Source organism: Pseudophryne corroboree, chromosome 4, assembly GCF_028390025.1.
Source record: "Pseudophryne corroboree isolate aPseCor3 chromosome 4, aPseCor3.hap2, whole genome shotgun sequence".
NCBI lineage: Eukaryota > Metazoa > Chordata > Amphibia > Anura > Myobatrachidae > Pseudophryne > Pseudophryne corroboree.
The window spans coordinates 900,954,706-900,981,378 of NC_086447.1; the positions used below are offsets into that span (position 1 = coordinate 900,954,706).

Sequence of the window (26,673 nt, forward strand, 5' to 3'; positions counted from 1 at the left end):
CCTAAACAAAAAGCTAGAAAAGTATTGCGCCAGGTCGAGAGACCCGCAGGCGATAGCTGTGGACGCTCTAGTGACACCGTGGGTGTACCGGTCGGTTTATGTGTTCCCTCCTCTTCCTCTCATACCAAAGGTACTGAGGATAATAAGGAGAAGAGGAGTAAGAACTATACTCATTGTTCCGGATTGGCCAAGAAGAGCTTGGTACCCGGAACTTCATGAAATGATGTCAGAGGACCCATGGCCTCTACCGCTCAGACAAGACCTGCTGCAGCAGGGGCCCTGTCTGTTCCAAGACTTACCGCGGCTGCGTTTGACGGCATGGCGGTTGAACACCGGATCCTGAAGGAAAAGGGCATTCCGGAGGAAGTCATTCCTACGCTGATTAAAGCTAGGAAGGAAGTAACCGCAAACCATTATCACCGCATATGGCGAAAATATGTTGCGTGGTGTGAGGCCAGGAAGGCCCCAACGGAGGAATTTCAGCTGGGCCGTTTCCTGCACTTCCTACAGTCAGGGGTGACTATGGGCCTTAAATTGGGTTCCATTAAGGTCCAGATTTCGGCTCTATCGATTTTCTTCCAGAGAGAACTGGCTTCACTACCTGAAGTTCAGACTTTTGTTAAGGGAGTGCTGCATATTCAGCCCCCTTTTGTGCCTCCAGTGGCACCTTGGGATCTCAACGTGGTGTTGGATTTCCTAAAGTCACATTGGTTTGAGCCACTGAAAACTGTGGATTTGAAATATCTCACGTGGAAAGTGGTCATGTTGTTGGCCTTGGCTTCGGCCAGGCGTGTATCAGAATTGGCGGCTTTGTCATGTAAAAGCCCTTATCTGATTTTCCATATGGATAGGGCAGAATTGAGGACTCGTCCCCAGTTTCTCCCCAAAGTGGTATCAGCTTTTCATCTGAACCAACCTATCGTGGTGCCTGCGGCTACAAATGACTTGGAGGCTTCCAAGTTGTTGGACGTAGTCAGGGCCCTGAAAATCTATGTTTCCAGGACAGCTGGAGTCAGAAAGACTGACTCGCTCTTTATCCTGTATGCGCCCAACAAGTTGGGTGCACCTGCTTCAAAGCAGACTATTGCTCGCTGGATCTGTAGTACGATTCAGCTTGCACATTCTGCGGCTGGACTGCCGCATCCTAAATCAGTGAAAGCCCATTCCACGAGGAAGGTGGGCTCTTCTTGGGCGGCTGCCCGAGGGGTCTCGGCTCTTCAACTTTGCCGAGCAGCTACTTGGTCGGGGTCAAACACGTTTGCTAAATTCTACAAGTTTGACACCCTCGCTGAGGAGGACCTTGAGTTTGCCCATTCGGTGCTGCAGAGTCATCCGCACTCTCCCGCCCGTTTGGGAGCTTTGGTATAATCCCCATGGTCCTTACGGAGTCGAAGCATCCACTTAGGACGTCAGAGAAAATAAGAATTTACTCACCGGTAATTCTATTTCTCGTAGTCCGTAGTGGATGCTGGGCGCCCATCCCAAGTGCGGATTGTCTGCAATACTTGTATATAGTTATTGCTTAACTAAAGGGTTATTGTTGAGCCATATGTTGAGAGGCTCAGTTGTTATCATACTGTTAACTGGGTATGGTATCACGTGTTGTACGGTGTGATTGGTGTGGCTGGTATGAGTCTTACCCGGGATTCAAAATCCTTCCTTATTGTGTCAGCTCTTCCGGGCACAGTATCCTAACTGAAGTCTGGAGGAGGGTCATAGTGGGAGGAGCCAGTGCACACCAGTAGTCTAAAGCTTTCTTTATAGTTGTGCCCAGTCTCCTGCGGAGCCGCTATTCCCCATGGTCCTTACGGAGTCCCAGCATCCACTACGGACTACGAGAAATAGAATTACCGGTGAGTAAATTCTTATTATTTATTTATTTATTTATTTTACTTTCTCTGGCTTTCATATAATTAGCTGTACTAGCTCCTCATTCAATCATTTACTTATGACCACTTCGGTTCTGTCCCCTCTTCTGGTACAACTAGCAGAAACCCACTCTGGCTTTCTCTCCTCTGCCTCTGTAACAGTTACATACTCTGACTCTTTGTACTTACTTCATGGGCTACGCGCTGCCAAAGGAGGTGGTCATAATACTGTGACTCGACGTCTAGTATAGCTCAGACTTGCCTACTCTCCGCTCCCGAAAATCGTGTGACCCTCCCGGCTTCCCGGAAGAACAGGCAAGTCTCCCGATTTCAGGGGTTCCCCACTGCCCGGCCGCCCACTTAGCGAGTAAAGTGGGCGGTCCGGGCAGGCGATGACGCGATTCTTGTTGAATCGCATCATCATAGCCACGCCCTCTGCTGTATAATGCCGGTAATAGCGGCATTACACAGCGGGGGGCGTGGCTTACGTGACACGATCCCGCAGCCACGCCCCTGCTCCGCCTCCGTCACTTCCCGTCATGTCTCTGGCCCGCCCCCCTCTGCACGCCCCATCACTGCCTGCCCCCCTGCTGAGCCGACCTGGCTGCTCTCTCCCGGAGAGAACAGCCAGAAAGTCGTCAAGTATGGTATAGCTGTTATACTGCCCTCTGAGTCCTCCTGAAAGTAATTTCTTTACGTATATTTAATAAATATGCAGCCATACAAAATGTACAATGCCTCATAGTACAAAGATGTAGATGAAACGGGAAATAGGGCAATCTGGAGCCTCCCCTGCGGCAGAGGATGTACTGTATTGTCCCTTCTACAGTGCCGCACACTTACTGTTGCCTGATCTCTGCTCTCTATTTACAATGCATACTGTAGATAAGAGAAGGAACAGCAATTTCAGTTAATAGAATACGATCGGAAATTGGTTTATGTCCTGTAAAACCATCTAAATAAGTTGGCGAAGACATGCAGGATATTAGCAAGTAACAAGTGCTAATCACAGGCAGTGTGAGACTGGGGCATGAAGGGCCCACCGGGAAAATGCAGTGGTAGGGCCCATGTTTAGAGGTGTGGACAGTCTCCAGAGGGGGTGTTGCCAGCATCCACATTGGTTTGCCTAACTATTACAGAGTGCATGATCAGGGACCCTTGATAAATATTGATAAATATATATAGTAAATATTGTTAGTTCATGCAGTATAATGTAGCAGATTAATAACAGGAATGCACTGTAGAAAATATCCCATATGTCATGGGTATCCGGACTCCAGGTCGACAACAAAAAGGTCGACACACCTTAGGTCGACGCCAATTGGTCAACACACCTTAGGTCGACATGGACAAAAGGTCGACATGAATAAGGTCGACATGGGAAAAGGTCGACATGAGTTTTTCACGATTTGTTTCTTTTTTTGGAACCTTTTCATACTTAAAGATCCACGTGGACTATGATTGGAACGGTAATCTGTGCCGAGCGAAGCGAAGGCACCATGCCCGAAGCATGGCGAACGAAGCGAGCCATGCGAGGGGACGCGGTGCACTAATTGGGGTTCCCGGTCACTCTACGAAGAAAACGACACCCAAAAAACATAAAAAACTCATGTCGACCTTTTTCCATGTCGACCTTGTTCCTGTCGACCTTTTGTCCATGTCGACTTTTTGTCCATGTCGACCTAAGGTGTGTTGACCAATTGGCGTCGACCTAAGGTGTGTCGACCTTTTTGTTGTCGACCCTGAGTCCCAGACCCATGTCATGTGCAGTATGATATAATACATGTATAATGTCAAATTCAAGTGCACAGTCTGGAACAGGATCCCTAGAGGAGGAGGTGGTCCCCCAGGCAGGTTTCCCCTGGACCCCTGTGGTAAAAATACAACATATGGTTGGGCTTTTCAATAATGGTAGGTAGGATTTCAGATCTACAGCAAATACAGTAAATATGTAATTTAGTTTTCATGTTGTAATGAAATTTTAGTCAAATCTTTGTTCTGTTGCAGATGATGATTTGATTCAGGATTTCTTGTGGATGGATTGTTGTTGTAAAATAGCAGATAAGGTAACGTCAGGTTATTAAGCGTCTGTACAAAAATATAAATATTTAATGTAGAAGTTTGTGCAGTAATGAGAATTAATCAAATAAATATAGACTGAATGTTATGTAATTTAAATGGATATAATACTGTAACATTTTATATCTCTCTAGCACAATTGTCATCTATACATCCAATGTAGTATTCTACTGTATATCCCGCACCAGACATAAAATATTTACTTACAGTTGATGAAAATATATTAGAAAACAAAAACCAGCTAGTAAATATTCACAAGAACCTGACAGAACCCCCCGGACGTCCGATTGTGTCTGGCAAGGGGAGCCTTTCTGAGAAAGCGAGTATCTTCATTGACACACACCTGAGGACATATGTTGAACAATTGGCCTCATATGTGAAAAATACCCCGGACGTTCTGAAAAAATTGAACGATATTAAACTGGAAGACAATCACATACTAGTGAGTCTAGATGTGGAATCATTGTATACGTGTATCTCGCATGATCTTGGTCTGCAAGCCGTACAATATTTTTTGAAAATGGAAGGCGAAGGGGAATTCCAATCTCTCCTGCTCAGATTACTTAATTTTGTCTTGAACAGAAATTACTTTGTCTTTAATGATCAATTCTACCTCCAGGTTAGGGGCACGGCGATGGGGGCGGCGTGTGCCCCCACGTACGCCAACCTCTTTCTAGGATGGTGGGAGAGGGAGGTGGTCTTTGCTGATAATCTTGAAACACACAATCAACACATAACCATGTGGCTCAGATATATAGATGATGTGTTTATGATCTGGGAAGGCACAGAGGAGGAGCTGATGGCATTTATCAATAGTCTCAATACTAATGAATACAATATAAAACTCACGATGGAGTATAATAGGGAAGAAATATCCTTTTTGGACCTAAAAATATACCGTGATGAGACAAATACTGTGGCAACAAAATTACATCGTAAAGATACAGCCACAAACAGCATACTCCATAACTCCAGTTCACACTTCCCACCCACAATCTCTAACATTCCGAAGGGTGAGTTCCTAAGACTCAAGAGAAACTGCTCAGATGCCTCAATATACAAGCAGAAGAGCAGTGAACTCGTGGAACGCCTACGCGAACGGGGATACAGCCATAGGCTTATCAAAAGAGCCAAGACCTCCAGTAACCAAATTGAAAGAAATTCCTTGATTTTTCAAGAACAGTCTCAACAACTTGATCAAGAAGAGGTGAGGTTTGTGGGCGATTTCTGTAGGGAATGGAGGCAACTCCAGAATGGAATTCAAAAACACTGGCATATTCTTCTGTCAGACCCAGATCTCGCCCATAGCCTAAAAGACAAAGTTTCAATGAGTTGGAGAAGATGTCCAAATTTAAAAGACTCCCTGGTTCGCAGTCACTTTAATCAGAATCCACCTAGGATACCCATAGTCAAAGGAACTTTTCCGTGTGGTTCCTGCAAAGCGTGTAGATACATGCTATCCATACAAGAGATCGAGGACAGGGATGGGAATCTCTGTAAGATCCACGAATACTTCAACTGCAGGACCACAAACGTGGTATATTGCCTACTATGCACTTGTGGCATGAGATATGTAGGAATTACCACAAGAATGTTCAAAACGAGAGTCTTGGAACATGTGGGGAATATCCGGAATGCGGGTAAGGACTTGAAGAATTTCAAACAGATTACATCCATTGCGAGACACTTTTATCAACATCATGATAATGACTTCCATCAAATCCAGACTTTTGGTCTGGAGAGAATCAAAATGGGTATCCGTGGAGGGGATACAATGAAGGAATTACTGAGGAAGGAGAGCGAGTGGACTTTCAGGCTAGGCTGTGTAGCACCAGCAGGCCTGAATGAAAACATAAACTTTACTGTTTTTTTATGAATATAATAATGGGGAAGGGACGTATCATATGCCTTATAAGATACAACTCGCAAATAATGACCTAATGTTGAGATTGTATGTAGAACATATGAATTAGAACAGAATAAAATTAACATTGGGGCTTTCTGGCAGGGATAAACAGATACCTAACCAACCAAGTGATAATTAATCCACCACATATTATATATAATAACTGTCCAAATTTTATCATCCATCTTTATTTTCATCTTCACTCTCATTTTCACTTTTTAATTCACAGCCCTTTTTTTGGTTTTGTTTTTGTTTTTTACTCTATTAGATTTAATATCATAATGCAATAGTTCCACTACCTTATATTAATGTAGTGTTGGATGCACGGACACATACAGACATAATTTTTCCCTTCACACCATTAATGTTCCATTTAGCACATACAACACTTTTGCTATCCCACAGGGATGGATTTCTCCAATCACCTGCACAAATACATGTCTTTTTTGTGCACACATGTCTATCAACAGATACACCAATGCATGGGTGTTAGTCACCTACACATATCTTTCACGTTTAAATCATCACATGTATAAACAGGTTTGTCAGTGACTGGATTTTTTCTGATCTTCCTTTTTTCACTTTATTAAGCACTCACACAATATCAAAGTTAATTATGCAAACGCGCTGTTTTATAATCCACTTCATTTTTCTCCCTTTCTTCCCTTTCCCCCCCCTCCCCCTCCTTTTTCCTTCCTCTCTTTCGTCTCCCCCCTTCTTTTCCTTTTCTCTTTAATGGCTGACAATAATCCAAGTAAATGTAATTCTCTGCTGGGATCCCTCTGGTTTAGAGAGGGATAAATTAAATACGTCTTGCTCACATTTTAATAATCTATGATTTATCAACTTTCCACTGCTCCAGATAATCTTCCTAAAAAGTTTAAATCTCGCTAGCATGTTGTAAATCTGCTGATCTTAACGCTGTGGCCACTGTAGGGAGGAGAGTTAGTTAGCAATTACGGACATATTACAGTTTTTGTAATTTATGCATTAAGTGTACAGGGAGTAATGAATGGTATCTTTTATGACATGGATCGAATGGAACCTGTATTTGTGCGCACAGACTGAATAATTGATGGAAATAGCAAGAAACCTTGCTTGCATGCCGGTAATTCCGTAGATTACAATATAGTAGCATTTGTAGGGAGCGGAAAAATAATGAATGATACCCTTCAGAATACAGGCCGTATATCTGTGTGCACATGCTGGTTAGCAGAGTTTGGGTGCACAATTAATCAGATCCATGTATTACCTGAATGATTACAGGTGATGTCTGGGCGCAGACATAATGAGGAACGACAGAGATTGGTTAGTTGAACCTTAAAGGTAGTGCCTGTCTGCACCACGTCAGGCTGACTGGTGATCAAGCCGACGTGGTGAAACGTACGTTCAGTCCGAATCCGAGTCAGAGGATTGTAGCCGCACGGTCATGGTGTTTCATTGCGGGGGAAGCCGCTAGCGTGGTAGGATCGCAATCACAGTACCCCGTAGCGGGGAAGGAATGACCACCTTTGATTAGTCTGCACGGTCGCGACGCCTGACAGCGGGGGAAGCCGCTAATGAACCAGGGAAGGAATGGTAAGCTCTAAATTACACCTATGATTAATATAGCCGAGTATTCATGGACGGGTATGCATAAATCTTATCAATATGGGTCATTTGGAGCTATGCGGGTCATAGAGCTAAATATTTAATAATGGGAGTGCTTCAGGTAAATTCCTCATTGTATACCTAGCGGCAGCCACCGTATGTAAATATTTTTATTACTAATGATCAATTTGTCAATGGTTAATCTGAGCTGCGCTGGTAATATAGATAGCTGAACACTTATTAAATGAGAATGACTCTTGGCACTGTATTTACATCGCATATAACTGTTGGGATATTCTACTTCAGCTTTTATGCAATGAATAATATGTTACATGTTGTTATCTATGGTTAATCCACCAATGGTTAAATCAAGCTGTGCTGACAATTCAGGCAGCTAAACACTGATGACAGGGAGTACCTCCGTCAGTTACGTCTCATACATCACTGTGTGGGGTATTGAATTTTTCCGTTTTCAGGCAAAGAGTATTTTGTCACAAGTTTTTGGTAGATAATGATATCAGTTCGGACAATGTTGCCTGAATATTATCAAGAACAGCCCATTTAAGGGCCCTGATTTACCTTGCACCTGTTATCTATTTTACTAGCGTTTACCTGTCCCCTGCTGGCGAATTTAGATCCTGCAATGCCAAGGGCAACAGGATCTACCTAACACCAGGTACAGGATGACAAAGTAACGCCGAATTTATTTTTCTATCAATCCGGCAATCACCTTTACTCTCACCCAGTATCCGCTCCATGAAGATAATGGGCAGCAGATGAGGGGGACGGCATCTCGGATTGTACTTTCCCCTTTAATTTCACTTTCCATGGTTGTGATTGTGATACATGTCTTGCTACATAGGAAATATTCTGCATAGGATTTAAACCATTGGCGCTCATGTTCACAAGTAATAGTCCACCATACAGTAATCAGAATTGATAGGCAATTAATAGTATATTGCATGTTGTTATCTATGGCCAATCCACCAATGGTTAAATCAAGCTGTGCTGACAATTCAGGCAGCTAAACACTGATGACAGGGAGTACCTCCGTCAATCACGTCTTATACAGCACTGTGTGGGGTATTGAATTTTTCAGCTTTCAGGCAAAGAATATTTTGTCACAAGTTCTTGGTAGACAATGACATCAGTTTTGACAATGTTACCTTAATATTATCAAGAACAGCCCATTTAAGGGCCCTGATTTACCTTGCACCTGTGATCTATTTTTCTTAGCGTTCACCTGTCCCCTGCTGGCGAATTTAGATCCTGCAATGCCAATGGTAACAGGATCTACCTAACACCAGGTACAGGATGACAAAGTAACGCCGAATCTATTTTTCTATCAATCCGGCAATCACTCTTACTCTCACCCAGTATCCGCTCTATGAAGATACTGGGCAGCAGATGAGGGGGACGGCATTTCGGATTGTACTCTCCCCTTTAATTTTACTTTCCATGGGTGTGATTGTGATATGTCTAGCCATCATAGGAAATATTCTGCATAGGATTTAAACCATTGGTGCTTATGTTCACAAGTAATAGTCCACCATATAGTAACCAGAATTGATGAAATGTATCATTGTCTGTCCAAATGCTATCTCACCCAACATTGGGGCACTTAAGATTATCGAAATAATTGGTGCCTAATATGCTATAATGTATGATTTAGTCAGAATTTGACAGTCATGGTCACAGATCTAGTGTAAAAGAAGCTATACCTACCTGTTCTCTGATGATAGAAAATCAAATAATTCTTATTGGCTGCGATTCATATATGTATTGAGACTCATGTTTATATTGATCTTATATATATTTTTACCACAAGTATAATATTGGTCTAAAATAAGACGTGTATATATCTATATATTTTCTATAGGGGATGTAATTAAATTAATATATGTGTAGAGTGACATTTACATAATAGTCAATGTTACTCAGAGAATCCCTATTTATTTTAGGAGTATGAATTAAAGGTTGCGTTTTAAATACCGTAACTACAATCATATCATCAAATTAAATATTGATATAAAAGAGTGCTCCAAAAAGCAATCTATTCTCTTTGTTGCCTCTTTGCAACAAATAAGTTGTTTAATGATACATCCAATGTACACTAGAAGTCAATGAACAGGAATTAATGTACATGAATGAGAAATGATTATGACAATTAGCTGAATAAAAGTTACACTGGGCATTTCATCTCAGTTAAAATGATGCATAGTTTGTCTCTTAACTTGTTTTCTCATACGTCCTAGAGGATGCTGGGGTCACCATTAGAACCATGGGGTATAGACGGGATCCGCAGGAGACATGGGCACTTTAAGACTTTGAAAGGGTGTGAACTGGCTCCTCCCTCTATGCCCCTCCTCCAGTTTTAGAATTGTGCCCAGGCAGACTGGATGCACTCTGTGGAGCTCTACTGAGTTTCTCTAAAAAAGACTTTTGTTAGGTTTTTTATTTTCAGGGAGACTGCTGGCAACAGTCTCCCTGCTTCGTGGGACTAAGGGGAGAGAAGTATGACCTACTTCCAGAGAGTTCAAAGGCTCTGCTTCTGGCTACAGGACACCATTAGCTCCTGAGGGTTTGATCGCTAGGTACACCTAGATGCTCGTTCCCAGAGCCAGCCGTCACCCCCCTTACAGAGCCAGACGTCAGAAGACAGGTGAGTAGAAGAAGATCAAGAAGACTTCAGTGACGGCGTTCTGAGGTACCGCACAGCCCTGGGCAGCAGAAAAGCCTCAAAATAAACTAGCAAGAGGGGACATAAGTGCCTAGGCACTGTCCTAACCCCCGCCAGTATAAATATATTTCTGCTGCGGGGTACACTGGGCTCCACAAGGATTGGACAAAGGGGTGTAGAGTAGGATCTTGATCCGAGGCACCAACAGGCTCAAAGCTTTGACTGTTTCCAGAATGCACAGCGCTGCCTCCTCTATAACCCCGCCTCCCTGCACAGGAGCTCAGTTTTGTAAGTTGGTGCTGCAGTAAGCAGGCACTTAACAGGATGGCTGCTCCAGGCAGCCCTAAAAAGAGCGTTTTTGTGATAAAAAAGTGAAGACTTCAAGGGCAGCAGCAGTGGTAAATGTCAGAAGACTTTCACTGCTGCTGCTCCAGCTCTCCCCAGCGGCGCTGTACACTCCCGAGCCCTGGTTGCCGGGTACCTACAGCGGAGGCTCCGGTTTTCTTCACGTTAGACACACATGGCTGGGGCTCTCCAGGATCACTTGGCCGCGCTTCGGGAGGTGGTAAGTGGGTCCCGCTTGCGGAACCCGGTCTTTATCGCTATCCGGCGCGGTCAGTGGGAGGCGGGCCGCGCGTGCGGGTGGTGGACACTGTGGCAGTACAGGCGATCCCACTAGATCACCAGGGCATGGGCGCAGGTCAGGTTTTCTCTCTAAACCGATTTTTATATCGCCCACAGTACCCGGTGGTTTTGCCAGCAAGGGGGATAAGGCTTAGACCTGAAGCTCCTCCCCCAGCCCCAGGGCGCCATTTCTAGCAAGTGTTCCCGCCCTGGAGCTGCATATCTGTCTTCCCTCACTCCCTGTCAGTGTCTGCGGCGCCATTATCCTTCAGCTCACTGTTCCTGGGACTGTTTGGGCAAATCCTCCTATGTAAAGCCGCCTGGTTGTCAGCGCTGTGCCTTTACATGACACTTAAGTATTCTACCTGCCTTTTTAGACAGTGATAGTTAAGAAAGAGTGCACTTAGTCAGGGTTTCCTAGTACAATTACCCTGTGATATACATCCAGTTCGTACTATGTACTGTTATATCTACTGTTATATAACTGTGTAAGCTAGTCCAGTGCAGTATTATTGTCAGTAATAACCTCTGCATTGTACAAACTGTGACTATTTGTATGTGCATTTGATAGCTGAGTGTTGTCCATTTCGTGTCTTTCACTAAACTTGCTATCCCTATATTCTATAACCTGAGGGGGCTTGGTGCGTCAGGTTTTATCTAATATAGGATTTTCACAAAGATATACCGTATTACGTATTTTTCTCTATGATTTAGTCACCATATCTCTCCTTTATTTCTGCTAGTGCTGACTACACTGCGCAGTGGTTTGGGTTTAGAGGTATAGTGCTGCTGATAATTGTACTGTGTTACCTCATACTGCAAGTTATATCATGTCTGCTTCTGAGGGTAACGGTTCTGGGGCTGAACACACTGCCGGTGTTGCTGAAGCCACAGACCCATATGAGGAGAATATAGCAGCTGTGGGCTCTGGCTCTGGGGGCACCTTGCCCCCCAGTGGGACTGTGCCAACGGAGGCACATACTGACCCACCGTGGGCCTCTTTTTCCATGCTTCTGCATTTGCTAGTTCATAAACTAACACCCCCTATGGGACCCCCAATGCCGGTACAACCGTGCATGGTCCCTGCAGCTAACCCGCCGTGGGCGGACGATTTATCTACTCAATTAAAGAAGTTGAACCAGTCCCTGACTACTAAAAATTCTGACCATCGCTCGCCTAAGTCCAAGGGGTCCTCTAAGCGAGCGCTTGTCTCCTCACAATCCACTGCTGTCACTGACACCTCGTCTGATGAAGACGGCACGTACACTGACCCCACAGGTTCTGACTCAGATACGGCTGATGGGGAGGGTAGTTCACATGTGGATGTTCCTGATCTTTTGGAGGCTATTAAGTTAATTCTACAGATTACGGATGATCCCGAGCCATCCGTCCCTCCTAAGAAACCAGATAGGTTCAAGCATCAGAAGGTGGTTAAACAAGTTTTACCTCACTCTGACCACCTAGTGGATATACGTCAGGAACCCTGGGAAAACCCGGGTACGAAGTTTGTGCCTCAAAAGAAGATGCTGGCTCGCTATCCCCTCGCGCCAGAGCTGTCTAAGAATTGGGAAACGCCTCCTCCAGTGGACTCACATGTGGCTAGGATGGTGGTTTCCTCAGCTCTGCCTGTCTCTACCATCACGTCTCTAAAAGAGCCTACGGATACGCGTGTGGAGGGTTGTCTGAAAGCGATTTACACCCTCACGGGTGCTGCACAAAGGCCCACTATTGCAGCTACTTGGGCTGCCGAGGCTATTGAAGCATGGGCCTTGGAGTTAGAAGCTGAAATCTCCTCTGACCATGCTAGACAATGCTTGTCATATATTGTCACAGCTTCTCGCTATATTAAAGAGACGGCTTCTGATGCCGGTATCCTAGCAGCCAAGGCCTCTACTACTTCAGTCCTGGCTCGCCGGATACTGTGGCTGAGATCCTGGTCTGTGGATCTGGACTCTAGAAAAACTCTGGAGGTACTCCCTTTCAAGTGAGATATTCTGTTTGGGGAGGACTTAAATAAGATAGTGGCTGACTTGGCTACTGCCAAAACTGCCTGTCTGCCAAATACTGCTCCTTCTGTGTCGAAGGCTAAAGGTACGTCCTTTCGCCCTTCAGGTAAAGCAAAAGGTCAGGCGTACCACAAGCAGGACCCCACTTCCAAACCTGGTAAGCCGAAGCCCAAAAGAGCCTGGGCTGCCCGTCAGCCAGCTCGCAAGACCGATAAGCCTGCCGCATGACGGGGTGGGCCTCCCCCTGGGGGATCCCAGGGTGGGGGGCCAGCTTCTAGGGTATACCCAGGAATGGTTGAAGACCACTTCAGATGCCTGGGTACGGGAAGTCGTCACTCGAGGTTACGCCATAGCCTTCAAAAACCGACCCCCTCATCGATTTTGCCAGACAGACGTCCCGTCGGACCAGACAAACACTCTGCATTCGATGGTACAGACCCTCCTGGATACAGGAGTTGTAGTACAGGTGCCTCTTGCTCAGAGGGGACGGGGGAACTACTGTATTCTCCGCTGTTTCTAGTCCCGTAACCGAATGGGTCCTCCCGGCCCATTCTCAACTTCAAGGCATTGAACAGGTTTGTGAAGGTTTCCAAGTTCCGTGTGGAAACCCTTTCGCTCTATAGTTCTGGCCTTGGAACCTGGGGACTACATGGTCTCCCTGGACATACAGGATGCTTACCTGCGTATTACTATAGCAGCGTCACATCAGCAATACCTGAGGTTTGCTATTGGCAACCTCCATTACCAGTTTTGGGCATTACCTTTTGGTTTAACAACGGCTCCGCGAGTCTTCACCAAGGTAATGGCGGTGATGACGGTCGTACTTCGCCGTCAAGGGGTCAGGATACTGCCGTACCTGGACGAATTGTTAATCCTAGCAAATTCCCAAGAACTTCTCCTACGTCATCTGGATATGACGGTCCGGTTTCTAAAAGCCCACGGGTGGCTCATCAACTGGAAGAAATCCTCCCTGGTCCCTGCTCAGAGCATAGTGCACCTGGGAGCGCTATTGGACACTCACAAGCAGCGGTTGTTCTTGTCTCAGGAGAAAGTCCTGAAGCTTCAGGACAGGATTCGTTGCTTCCTTTCTCGTCCGCAAGTGTCGATACATTCGGCAATGCAGGTACTGGGCCTCATGGTCTCAGCATTCGACATGGTGGAGTATGCCCAATTCCATTCTTGCCCCCTCCAGAGGCTGATTCTAGCCAAGTGGGACGGCCTACCTCACCGGATCAGGTCTCAAATGATCTCATTGACTCCGGAGGTCCGTCTGTCGCTACTTTGGTGGCCCCCGGGACCAACAATTGTGCAGGAGCCGTCCCTTCTGGATATCCAACTGGGTCCTGTTGACGACAGATGCCAGTCTAAGAGGTTGGGGCGCGGTGCTGGAGCAACACTCACTTCAGGGTCGGTGGACCAAGGAGTAATCTCTCCTCTCGATCAACATTCTGGAATTGCGGGCGGTCTTCAATGCGTTGAACCTGGCCCAGCATTTAATTCAGAATCGTCCTGTTCAAGTACAGTCCGACAACGCCACCACAGTGGCTTACATAAATCATCAAGGCCGCACTGGAGCCGCCTAGCAATGAAGGAAGTCTCACGGATTCTACAGTGGGCAGAACGCCATCTACCGGCCGGGATCCGGTCTGAAGATCGACAGTGTCTAGGTCGACAATGTTTAGGTCGACCACTATAGGTCGACAGTCACTAGATCGACATGGATGGAAGGTCGACAGGGTTTCTAGGTCGACATGTGCTAGGTCGACAGGTCTAAAGGTCGACATGAGTTTTTCACATTTTTTTTCTTTTTTTAAATTTTTTCATACTTAACGATCCACGTGGACTACGATTGGAACGGTAAAGTGTGCCGAGCGAAGCGGTAGCGGAGCGAAGGCACCATGCCCGAAGCATGGCGAGCGAAGCGAGCCATGCGAGGGGACGCGGTGCACTAATTTGGGATCCCGGTCACTCTACGAAGAAAACGACACAATTTTTTTTTTAAAAATCCTCATGTCGACCTTTAGACCTGTCGACCTAGCACATGTCGACCTAGAAACCCTGTCGACCTTCCATCCATGTCGACCTAGTGACTGTCGACCTATAGTGGTCGACCTAAACATTGTCGACCTAGACACTGTCGATTTGATGAATCACACCCCTACCGGCCATATCTGCAATATTCATTCCGGGAGTCCTGAATTGGGAAGCGGACTTTCTCAGTCGTCAGGACGTGCATGCCGGCGAGTGGGGCCTCCATCCAGAAGTGTTTTAACTCCTAGTGGAAAAGTGGGGTCTTCCAGATGTAGATCTGATGGCGTCTCGTCACAATCACAAGGTTCCGGTCTTTGGAGCAAGGACAAGGGATCCTCAAGCAGCATTCGTGGATGCGCTGGCGGTGCCGTGGAGGTTTCGGCTGCCGTACGTGTTCCCTCCGGTGTCACTCCTGCCGAGGGTAATTCGGAAGTTCAAGCAAGAAAAAGGAAATCTGCTTCTCATAGCTCCGGCGTGGCCCAGACGGCACTGGTTCTCAGACCTGCAAGGCCTATCGTCAGAGCATCCACTTCTACTTCCACAACGCCCAGACCTCCTCGTTCAGGGCCCCTGTGTCTACCAGGACCTAGCCCGGCTGTCTTTGACGGCGTGGCTCTTGAAGCTTCCGTCTTGAGGGCTAAGGGTTTTTCTGAAGAGGTCATTAAAACTATGTTGCGGGCCCGGAAACCGGCTTCTGCTCGGATTTACCATAGGGTCTGGCATTCCTACTTTGTTTGGTGCGCATCTAATAATTATGACGCTTCCAAGTTTAGTACAGCCAAACTTTTGGCTTTTCTGCAGCAGGGCCTAGATTTAGGCCTGCGTCTGGCCTCCCTCAAGGTTCATATTTCTGCCTTGTCGGTGTGGTTTCAGAGAAAAATTGCGACTTTACCTGATGTTCATACTTTGACTCAGGGTGTGTTGCGTATCCAACCTCCCTATGTCCCGCCTGTGGCTCCTTGGGACTTGTCGGTGGTTTTGGAGGCGTTGCAGGAGCCTCCGTTTGAACCCCTGGGTTCAGCTGACCTTAAGTGGCTTTCCCTTAAGGTGGTGGTCTTGCTGGCTATTGCCTCTGCTAGAAGAGTGTCGGATCTGGGTGCCTTGTCTTGTGGTTCCCCATATCTGATTTTTCACAGTGACCGGGTTGTTCTTAGGACTCGTCCCGGATATTTGCCTAAGGTGGTTTCTTCGTTCCACCTTAATCAGGAAATTGTGGTTCCCGCCTTTGTCTCTCCTGATCTGTCTCCCAAAGAGCGGTCTTTGGATTGTGGTACGGGCTTTCCGTATCTATGTGAAGAGAACTGCTTCTATTCGAAAATCTGATTCTCTCTTTGTTTTGTTTGGATTTCACAAACGTGGCTGGCCTGCTCACAAGCAGACCCTGGCCAGATGGATTAGAATGGTGATTGCACATGCTTATGTGAGGACTGGTCTGTCAGCTCCTGCTCACATCACGGCCCATTCTACTCGGTCTGTTGGACCTTCTTAGGCGGCCCAACGTGGTGCGACCCTTGATCAATTGTGCAAGGCGGCTACGTGGTCCTCAGGGAACACGTTCATAAGGTTCTATGCCTTCGATACTGCCGCTTCCCAGGATGCTTCCTTTGGACGCCGGGTTCTTGTGCCCGCTACAGTGAGTCCCCTCCCATAAGGAACTGCTTTAGGACATCCCCATTGTCCAATCCTTGTGGAGCCCAGTGTACCCCGCAGCAGAAAACGAGATTTATGGTAAGAACTTACCTTTGTTAAATCTCTTTCTGCGAGGTACACTGGGCTCCACAAGGCGCCCTGCCTGACGCACTTAGCTTCTTTGGGTTGGTATGGCATTAGCCGCTGACACTTCTCTTGTCGCGAGAGTGTGGTGTATGTGGCTACTAACCGTTGTCGTCTCTTTTCCTGCTACTGCATTGGACTGGTTAACTAAAAACTGAGCTTCTGTGCAGGGAGGCGGGGTTATAGAGGAGGCAGCGCTGTGCATTCTGGGAACAGTCAAAGCTTTGAGCCTGTTGGTGCCACGGATCAAGGTCCTACTCTACACCCCATTGTCCAAACCTTGTGGAGCCCAGTGTACCTCGCAGAAAGAGATTTAACAAAGGTAAGTTCTTACCATAAATCTCGTTATTTCAAAAAAGCAGGACTGAAGCGCGCCATTAGGGGGGCGGAGCTTCATCCTCACAGCTCACACAGCTCAGCGCCATTTTCCTCTACACAGGCTGCAGAGACGCTGGTCCTTCCTCACACTTCTGAATGAGTATCAGGGTGCAAAACGGGGGGGGGGGGGCACAGAAATATTGGTGCAATTTTTATTTAATATAAAAGCGCTGCGGGTCTGGAACATTCTTTAGTGTTTCAGAACCGGTGATTAGGCGCTGGGTTGTGAGCTGGCAAACTCCCTCTGTGTCTCTCTGACAGACTTTACTGTGGGTCTGTCCCGCATATGCCCGGTGTGTCTGTGGGTGTTTGGTACACGTGTGCCGGCATGTCTGAGGCTGAGTGCTCTTCCCAGGAGGAGACTGTATTAGGGAAACAAACGGCGGTGAGAGTGATTGGGTAAATATTTTGAATGCTAATGTGGCTCTTATTAGTAAGAGATTAGATAAATCTGAATCTCAGAACCAGGCATGTAAGAAATCTGTGGAGGATGTGTTATTACAAGTCCAGACCCCCTCGGGGTCACAAAAAACGTTTGTTTGCCCAGTTGGCAGACACGGATACCGACACGGACACTGACTCCAGTGTCGACTATAGTGATGCCAGATTGGATCCAAAATTAGCAAAGAGTATTCAGTTCATGATTGTGGCAATAAAAGACGTATTACATATCTCCGAGGACCCTGCTGTTCCTGATAAAAGGGTCTGTATGTATAAGGAAAAGAAACCTGTGGTAACGTTTCCTCCCTCTCATGAACTGAACAATCTTTTTGAAAAGGTTTGGGAAAGCCCTGACAAAAAGTTTCAGATTTCCAAAAGGATTCAGGTGGCGTATCCGTTTCCCTCTGGGGATAGGGAAAAGTGGGAGTCACCCCCCATTGTGGACAAGGCCCTATCGCGGTTGTCTAAAAAGGTGTCTCTCCTGACACGGCAGCCCTTAAGGACCCTGCGGATCATAAGCAGGAAAATACATTAAAATCCATTTATGCCACCACGGGTACGCTGCTCAGACCAGCCATTGCATCTGCGTGGGTGAGTAGTGCTATCGAAAAGTGGGCAGATAACTTGTCATCTGATATAGATACACTAGATAGGGATAGCGTCCTTTTGACACTGGGTTATATCAGAGACGCTGCGGCCTACCTAAAGGAAACCGAGAGAGATATTGGCCTTTTGGGATCAAAGGCTAATGCTATGGCAGTCTCAGCTAGGCGAGCATTGTGGATCCATCAATGGAATGCTGATGCTGACTCCAGGAAAAATATGGAATCTCTACCATATAAAGGTGGTGTCTTGTTTCATGACGGTCTCGCTGATTTGGTATCTACGGCTACCGCGGGTAAGTCATCATTTTTGACTTACGTTCCTTCACAACAAAAGAAAACAAACCACTATCAGATGCAGTCCTTTCGGCCCAATAAATACAGGAAAGGCCGAGGTTCTTCCTTCCATACTACTAGAGGAAGGGGAAGGGGTAAAAGATCACCGGTCTTGGCAGGTTCCCAGGAGCAGAAGTCCTCCCCAGCTTCTGCCAAATCCAGCACATGACGCTGGGGCTTCTCTGCGGGAGTCCGCACCGGTGGGGGCACGTCTCAAACTCTTCAGTCAGTTCTGGGTTCGTTCGGACCTGGACCCATGGGTTTTAGAAATAGTGTCCCAGGGGTACAAACTAGAGTTTCAGGACTTTCCCCCTCGCCGATTTTCAAATCGGCCTTACCAGCTTCTCTTCCGGACAGCGAGGTAGTATGTGATGCAATACAAAAGTTGTGTCAAAATCAGGTCATTATCAGGGTTCCCCCGTCACAACAGGGAGAAGGCTTTTATTCGATCCTGTTTGTGGTTCCGTAGCCGGACGGCTCAGTCAGACCAATCCTGAACCTCAAATCCCTCAATTTCTACCTAAGAAAATTCAAATTCAAGATGGAGTCTCTCCGAGCAGTGATCTCCAGTCTGGAGGAAGGGGATTTTATGGTGTCGGTGGACATAAAGGATGCCTACTTACATGTTCCCATTTATCCTCTGCATCAGGCTTACCTGAGGTTTGCAATTCAGGATTGTCATTACCAATTTCAGACGTTGCCGTTTGGTCTGTCCACGGCTCCGAGGGTTTTCACCAAAGTGATGGCGGAAATGATGGTTCTCCTTCTCAAACAAGGAGTCACAATTATGCCGTACTTGGACAATCTCCTGATAAAGGCGAGATCTAGGGACCAACTGGTGCAGAACGTTACACTCTCCCTGGCAGTTCTGCAACAACATGGTTGGCTTCTAAACTTGCCAAAATCACAGTTGATTCTGACGACACGGCTGTAATTTTTGGGAATGATTCTGCACACAGAATTACAGAGAGTTTTTCTTCCAGCGGAAAAGGCTCAGGAAATTCAGAGCCTGGTCAAACAAATTCTGAAACCAGCAAGAGTGTCAATCCATCAATGCACTCGTTTGCTGGGGAAGATGGTGGTGGCCTACGAGGCCATTCAGTTTGGCAGGTTCCATGCCAGAGTGTTCCAGTGGGACCTGTTGGACAAGTGGTCTGGATCCCACCTGCACATGCACCGAAGAATAATTCTGTCTTCCAAGACCAGAATCTCACTTCTGTGGTGGCTGCACAGCTCTCACCTTCTAGAGGGGCGCAGGTTCGGGATCCAGGACTGGATCCTAGTAACCACGGAAGCGAGTCTCCGAGGCTGGGGGGCAGTCACACAGGGGAAAAACTTCCAGGGAAGATGGTCAAGCCAGGAGACTTGTCTACACATAAACGTTCTGGAGTTAAGGGCCATTTACAACGGCCTTCTTCAAGCGGAACATCTGCTTCGCAATCTGCTTGTCTTGATCCACTCGGACAATATAACAGCAGTAGCGTACATAAACCGCCAGGGCGGAACAAAAAGCAGAGCAGCAATGGCGGAGGCCACAAGGGTTCTCAGCTGGGCGGAAAGGCATACAAGTGCCCTGTCAGCGATCTTCATTTCAGGAGTGGACAACTGGGAAGCAGACTTCCTCAGCAGACACGATCTCCATCCAGGAGAGCGGGGTTTTCATCAAGAGATCTTCACAGAAGTGACAGGTCTTTGGGGAATTCCTCAAATAGACATGATGGCGTCTCGTCTCAACAAGAAACTTCAGAGATATTGTTCTAGGTTGAGGGACCCTCAAGCAATAGCAGTAGACGCCCTAGTGACACCATGGGTGTTTCAGTCCCTCCGCTTCCTCTCATTCCAAAGGTGCTAAAGATCATAAGAAGGACAAAGGTTCAGGCGATTCTCATTGTTCTAGACTGGCCAAGGAGGGCTTGGTATCTAGATCATCAGGAGTTACTCATAGGAGATCCCTTGCCTCTTCCTCTACGAGAGGATCTGTTACAGCAGGGGCCGTGCGTGTATCAAGACTTACCGCGGCTGCGTTTGACGGCTTGGCGGTTGAACGCCAGATCCTAGCCCGAAAAGGTATTCCCAGTGAAGTCATTCCCACACTTCTTCAGGCTAGGAAAGGAGTAACGTCTAAACATTACCACCGTATTTGGAGAAAATATGTGTCTTGGTGTGAATCCAAGAAGGCTCCTACGGAAGAATTTCAGTTAGGACGTTTTCTCCATTTTCTACAAGCTGGTGTGGATGCGGGCTTAAAGTTGGGCTCAATTAAAGTACAAATTTCAGCCTTATCGGTTTTCTTTCAAAAACAATTGGCCTCCCTTCCAGAAGTTCAGACTTTTGTGAAAGGCGTGTTGCACATCCAACCTCCATTTGTGCCCCCAGTGGCACCATGGGATCTTAACGTGGTGTTGCAGTTCCTTCAATCACATTGGTTTGAACCCTTACAGACGGTGGAGTTGAAATTTCTCACTTGGAAAGTGGTCATGCTGTTGGCCTTGGCATCCGCAAGGCGGGTATCGGAGTTAGCGGCTATGTTTCACAAGAGCCCTTATTTGATCTTCCATGAAGATAGAGCAGAGTTGAGGACTCGTCAGCAATTTCTGACGAAGGTGGTTTCATCGTTCCACATGAACCAACCTATTGTGGTGCCAGTGGCTACTGACGCCTTAGTGGAGTCGAAGTCTCTCGATGTGGTCAGAGCTTTCAAAGTTTATGTCGCCAGAACGGCTCAGATTAGGAAAACGGATGCTCTGTTTGTCCTGTATGATCCCAACAAGATTGGGGCTCCTGCTTCCAAGTAGACTATTGCACGCTGGATCTGTGCTACGATTCAGCATGCTCATTCTTTGGCTGGATTGCCGTTACTGAAATCGGTGAAGGCCCATTCTACCAGAAAGGTGGGTGCGTCCTTGGCGGCTGCCCGGGGGGTCTCGGCATTACAACTTTGCCGAGCAGCTACTTGGTCGGGTTCAAACACTTTTGCAAAGTTTTACAAGTTTGATACCCTGGCCGAGGAGGACCTCATGTTTGGTCAATCGGTGCTGCAGAGTCATCCGCACTCTCCCGCCCGTCCTAGAGCTTTGGTATAAACCCCATGGTTCTAATGGTGACCCCAGCATCCTCTAGGACATATGAGAAAATAGGATTTTAATACCTACCGGTAAATCCTTTTCTCTTAGTCCGTAGATGATGCTGGGCGCCTGTCCCAGTGCGTACTGTATCTGCAGTTATTAGTTATGGTTACATACAGGTTGTGTTACGTTTATAGGGGGTAATTCCAAGTTGATCGCAGCAGGAATTCTGTTAGCAATTGGGCAAAACCATGTGCACTGCAGGGGAGGCAGATATAACATGTGCAGAGAGAGTTAGATTTGGGTGTGGTGTGTTCAATCTGCAATCTAATTTGCAGTGTAAAAATAAAGCAGCCAGTATTTACCCTGCACAGAAATAAAATAACCCACCCAAATCTAACTCTCTCTGCAAATGTTATATCTGCACCACCTGCAGTGCACATGGTTTTGCCCAACTGCTAAAATTTTTCCTGCTGCGATCAACTTGGAATTACCCCCATAGTCAGCCTTTTGCTGACATTGTTCATGTCGTTGACTTGAGTTCTGTTGAATGCCATGTTGTACGGCGTGTTTGAGGTGTGAGCTGGTATGTATCTCACCTTAGTTTAACAATAAATCTTTTCCTCGAAATGTCCGTCTCCCTGGGCACAGTTCCTATAACTGGAGTCTGGAGGAGGGGCATAGAGGGAGGAGCCAGTTCACACCCTTTAAAAGTCTTAAAGTGCCCATGTCTCCTGTGGATCCCGTCTATACCCCATGGTTCTAATGGTGACCCCAGCATCCTCTACGGACTAAGAGAAAAGGATTTACTGGTAGGTATTAAAATCCTATTTTCTCTTACGTCCTAGAGGATGCTGGGGACTCCAAAAGGACCATGGGGTATAGACGGGATCCGCAGGAGACACGGGCACACTAAAAGACTTTGACTGGGTATGAACTGGCTCCTCCCTCTATGCCCCTCCCCCAGACCTCAGTTAGACTCTGTGCCCAGGAGTGACTGGACACACACTAGGGGAGCTCTACTGAGTTTCTCTGGAAAATACTTTATTGTTAGGTTTTTTATTTTCAGGGAGACCTGCTGGCTACAGGCTCCCTGCTTCGTGGGACTGAGGGGAGAGAAGTCAGACCTACTTCTTCTTAGTTAAGGGCTCTGCTTCTTAGGCTACTGGGCACCATTAGCTCCAGAGGGTTCGATCACTTGGTTCGCCTAGCTGCTTGTTCCCGGAGCCGCGCCGTCACCCCCCTCACAGAAGCCAGAAGAAAGAAGCCGGGTGAGTATGAGAAGAACAGAGGCCATCAGACGGCAGAAGACTTCAGTAACGGTACAGCGCAGCGGTAGCGTTGTGCTCCATGCTCCCACACACTTCACCAACGGCACTTACAGGGTGCAGGGCGCTGGGGGGGAGCGCCCTGGGCAGCAGTTACTGGGGTCAGTCGGACTGGCAGAAGGCATATTCGGTGCCCGGGCACCGTATACAGTACCCCCGCCAGTATGAAAATTTTAATTTTTAGCGGGACTACAGCGCGCCGGGAAGTGGCGGGGCTTAGCCACACAGCTCACCAGCGCCATTTTCTCTCTCTTCACAGCCGCTGCAGAGACTCTGGCCCGGACCTCCAAGCTCCTTACAAGTAAAAGGGAGCAAAACGGGGGGGGGGCGGCACATTTTTTTTCTCTGACGTCCTAGTGGATGCTGGGTACTCCGGAAGGACCATGGGGTATAGACGGGCTCCGCAGGAGACTGGGCACTCTTAAAAGAAAGATTAGGTACTATATCTGGTGTGCACTGGCTCCTCCCTCTATGCCCCTCCTCCAGACCTCAGTTAGTATCTGTGCCCGGCCAGAGCTGGATGCACCCTAGGGGCTCTCCTGAGCTGCCTAGAAAAGAAAGTATTTGTTAGGTTTTTTATTTTCAGTGAGATCTGCTGGCAACAGACTCACTGCTACGTGGGACTGAGGGGAGAGAAGCGAACCTACCTGCTTGCAGCTAGCTTGGGCTTCTAAGGTTACTGGACACCATTAGCTCCAGAGGGATCGAACACAGGCCCAGTCCTCGGTCGTCCGGTCCCGGAGCCGAGCCGCCGTCCCCCTTGCAGAGCCAGAAGAACGAAGAGAAGTTGAAAATCGGCGGCTGAAGACTCCGGTCTTCATTAAGGTAGCGCACAGCACTGCAACTGTGCGCCATTGCTCCCTTAGCACACCACACACTCCGGTCACTGATGGGTGCAGGGCGCTGGGGGGGGGGCGCCCTAGGCAGCAATTAGATTACCTTACTTGGCGAAAAGCACATAATACAGTCTGATAAACTGTATATGTGCATTAACCCCCGCCATTAAAGTACATAAAAGGACAGAAGCCCGCCGCTGAGGGGGCCGGGCCTTCTTCCTCAGCACACCGGCGCCATTTTCTCTTCACAGCTCAGCTGGAAGGAAGCTCCCGAGGCTCTCCCCTGCAGTATCCTGGTACACAAAGGGTAAAAAAGAGAGGGGGGGCACATAAATTTAGGCGCAAAACTGTGTATATAAGCTGCTATAGGGGAAAAATCACTCAGTATAGTGTACATCCCTGTATTATATAGCGCTGTGGTGTGTGCTGGCATACTCTCTCTCTGTCTCTCTAAAGGGCCTTGTGAGGGAACTGTCTTCAAATAGAGCATCCCCTGTGTGTGTGGTGTGTCGGTACGCGTGTGTCGACATGTCTGAGGTAAAAGGCTCCTCTAAGGAGGTGATAGAGCGGATATGTGTGTGGGAGGGTGTCTCCGTCGACACCTGTTTGGATATGTGTAAGTGCTGAGGTAAAATTATTGCACAAAAGGTTAGGGAACAGAAAGGAAATCTACCCTGGTCTGTCCCTATGTCACAGAGTTCTTCAGAGCCTCTCTATGTTCACTATCCAAAATAACAAAGTATCGACACAGAGTTTAACTCCACTGTCGACTACGATAATGCAAAGTTACAGCCAAGAGGGCTAAAAGATATTCAATATATGATTATTGGAATAAAAGATGATTTGCATATCACTGATGACTCATCTGTCCCTGACACGAGAGTACACATGTTAAGGGGAAGAATGCTGAGGTAAATTTCCCTCCTCTCATGAGGAAAAAGAGCGGGAATCTCCAGACAAGAGACGGCAGCTTCCCACAAGAGAATTCTCAGGCTGTATCCTTTCCCCACTAGGGCCAGGATGTGTTGAGAATCTTCCCCTTGGGTGTCCTGTTTGCACTAGCTATTTTCAGGGATCCTGCAGATAGTGTGCACATTCTAGTATACTACCCAGACCGGCGATTGTGTCGGCATGGGTTTATAGCGCTGTGGCAGCGTGGACAGGTACCTTATCAGCAGAGATTGAGACCCTAGTATGCATATAAATATTTTAAGATGCGGTCTTAAGTGATAGATATATAATTATAAAGCATGCCCAAAGGGACATGAGTATACTGGGTCCTAGAGACAAAAGCTATGTCGATTTCTGCTTGACGTGTCCTGTAGAATAAACATTGGACAGATGATGCCGACTTAAGAGGCATATGGAAGGCTGAGGATTGTGTGGAGAAAGGTTCTCGGGCCTGGTCTCCACAGCTATAGCTGGTGATTCTGATATTTTGCCTTATATTCCTGCACAGCCTAGGAAAGCACGACATTATTAAATGCAGCTTTTCGAATAAAGAAACAAGAAAGTCTGAGGTGCGTCCTTTCTTGTCAGAGCCGGGGGCAGAGGAAAGAAGCTGTACAACACAGCTAGTCCCCAGGAACAGAAGTCCTCCCCGGCCTCTACACCACCGCATGTCGCTGGGGCTCCACAGGCGGAGCTAGGCCCGGTGGGGACACGCCTTCGTAAGTTCAGCCACAAGTGGGTTCACTCCCTGTTAGATCCCTGGGCAATAGAAATTGTATCGCAGGGATACAGGCTGGACTGTGAGAAGATGCCCCCTCACCGAGGACCCGGCGGGCTTCCCCCCAAGAGAGGGAGCCAGTGTTAACTGCAATTCGTAAATTGTATCTTCAACAGGTGGTGGTCAAGGGTCCCCTCCTTCAACAAGAGGGTGTTATTATTCGACCAGGTTATAATTCCGAAACCAGACGGTTCGGTTAGACCCATATTGTATTAAAATCCCTGAACATATACCTGAAAAGGTTCAGGTTCAAGATGGAATCGCTAAGAGCGGTCATTGCAAGCCTGAAATGAATCGGGACATAAGGGATGCATACCTTCGGGTCCCCATTTATCCACCTCATCAGGCGTACCTCAGAATTGCGGTACGGGATTGTCATTACCAATTTCACCAAGGTAATGGCGGATATGATGGTGCTCCTGCGGAAGCAAGGTGTCACTATTATCACATACTTGGATGATCTCCTCATAAAAGCGAGATCAAGAGAGCAGTTGCTGGACAGCGTATCACCTTCTCTGGAAGTGAAACGGCAACACGACTGGATTCTATATATTCCGAAGTCGCAGTTGGTTCCTACAGCTCATCTGCCTCGCCTAGGCATGATCCTAGACACAGACCAGACGAGGGTTTATCTCCAGATAGAGAGAGCTCAGGAGCTCATGACACTGGTCAGGAATCCATTGAAAACCAAAACAGGTGTCAGTGCATCACTGCACTCGAGTCCTGGGAAGGATGATGGCATCATACGAGGCCATCCCCTTCGGCTGGTTCCATGCAAGGACAATGGAACTTACTGGACAAGTGGTCCGGATCACATCTTCAGATGCATCGGTTAATCACCCTATCCCCCAGGGCCAGGGTGTCTCTCCTGTGGTGGCTGCGGAGTGCTCACCTTCTCGAGGGCCGCAGATTCGGCATTCAGGACTGGGTCCTGGTGACCACGGATGCAAGCCTCCGAGGGTGGGGGGGCAGTTACACAGGGAAGAAAATTCCAAGGTTTGTGGTCAAGCCAACAGACTTGTCTTCACATCAATATCCTGGAACTAAGGGCCATAAACAACGCCCTAAGTCAAGCGGAGTTCCTGCTTCGCGACCAACCGGTTCTGATCCAGTCAGACCGCAGGGGCTCATGTAAACCGCCAGGGCGGCACAAGGAGCAGGGTGGCGAGGGTAGAAGCCACCAGAATTCTTCGCTGGGCGGAGAATCAAGTAAGCGCACTGTCAGCAGTGTTCATTCCGGGAGTGGACACGACCTCCACCCGGGAAAGTGGTGACTTCATCAGGAAGTCTTCACGCAGTTTTGCAAATTGATGGAAACTGCCTCAGGTGGACTACATGGCGTCCCACCTCAATAAAAAGATAAAAAAGGTTTTACGCTGGGTCAAGGGACTCTCAGGCGAT

The 26,673-nt window shown here is 47.4% G+C and overlaps 1 protein-coding gene across 1 annotated transcript in view; it reads left to right on the forward strand.

Moving 5' to 3' along the window:
• SPDYA (speedy/RINGO cell cycle regulator family member A) overlaps positions 1-26,673 on the forward strand; it is a 318,074-nt gene that overhangs the window by 77,715 nt on the left and 213,686 nt on the right. The window contains exon 3 of the mRNA XM_063918911.1: positions 3,876-3,934. Within this exon, the coding sequence (XP_063774981.1) occupies positions 3,876-3,934 (59 nt within the window). The remainder of the gene's footprint in view (positions 1-3,875; positions 3,935-26,673) is intronic.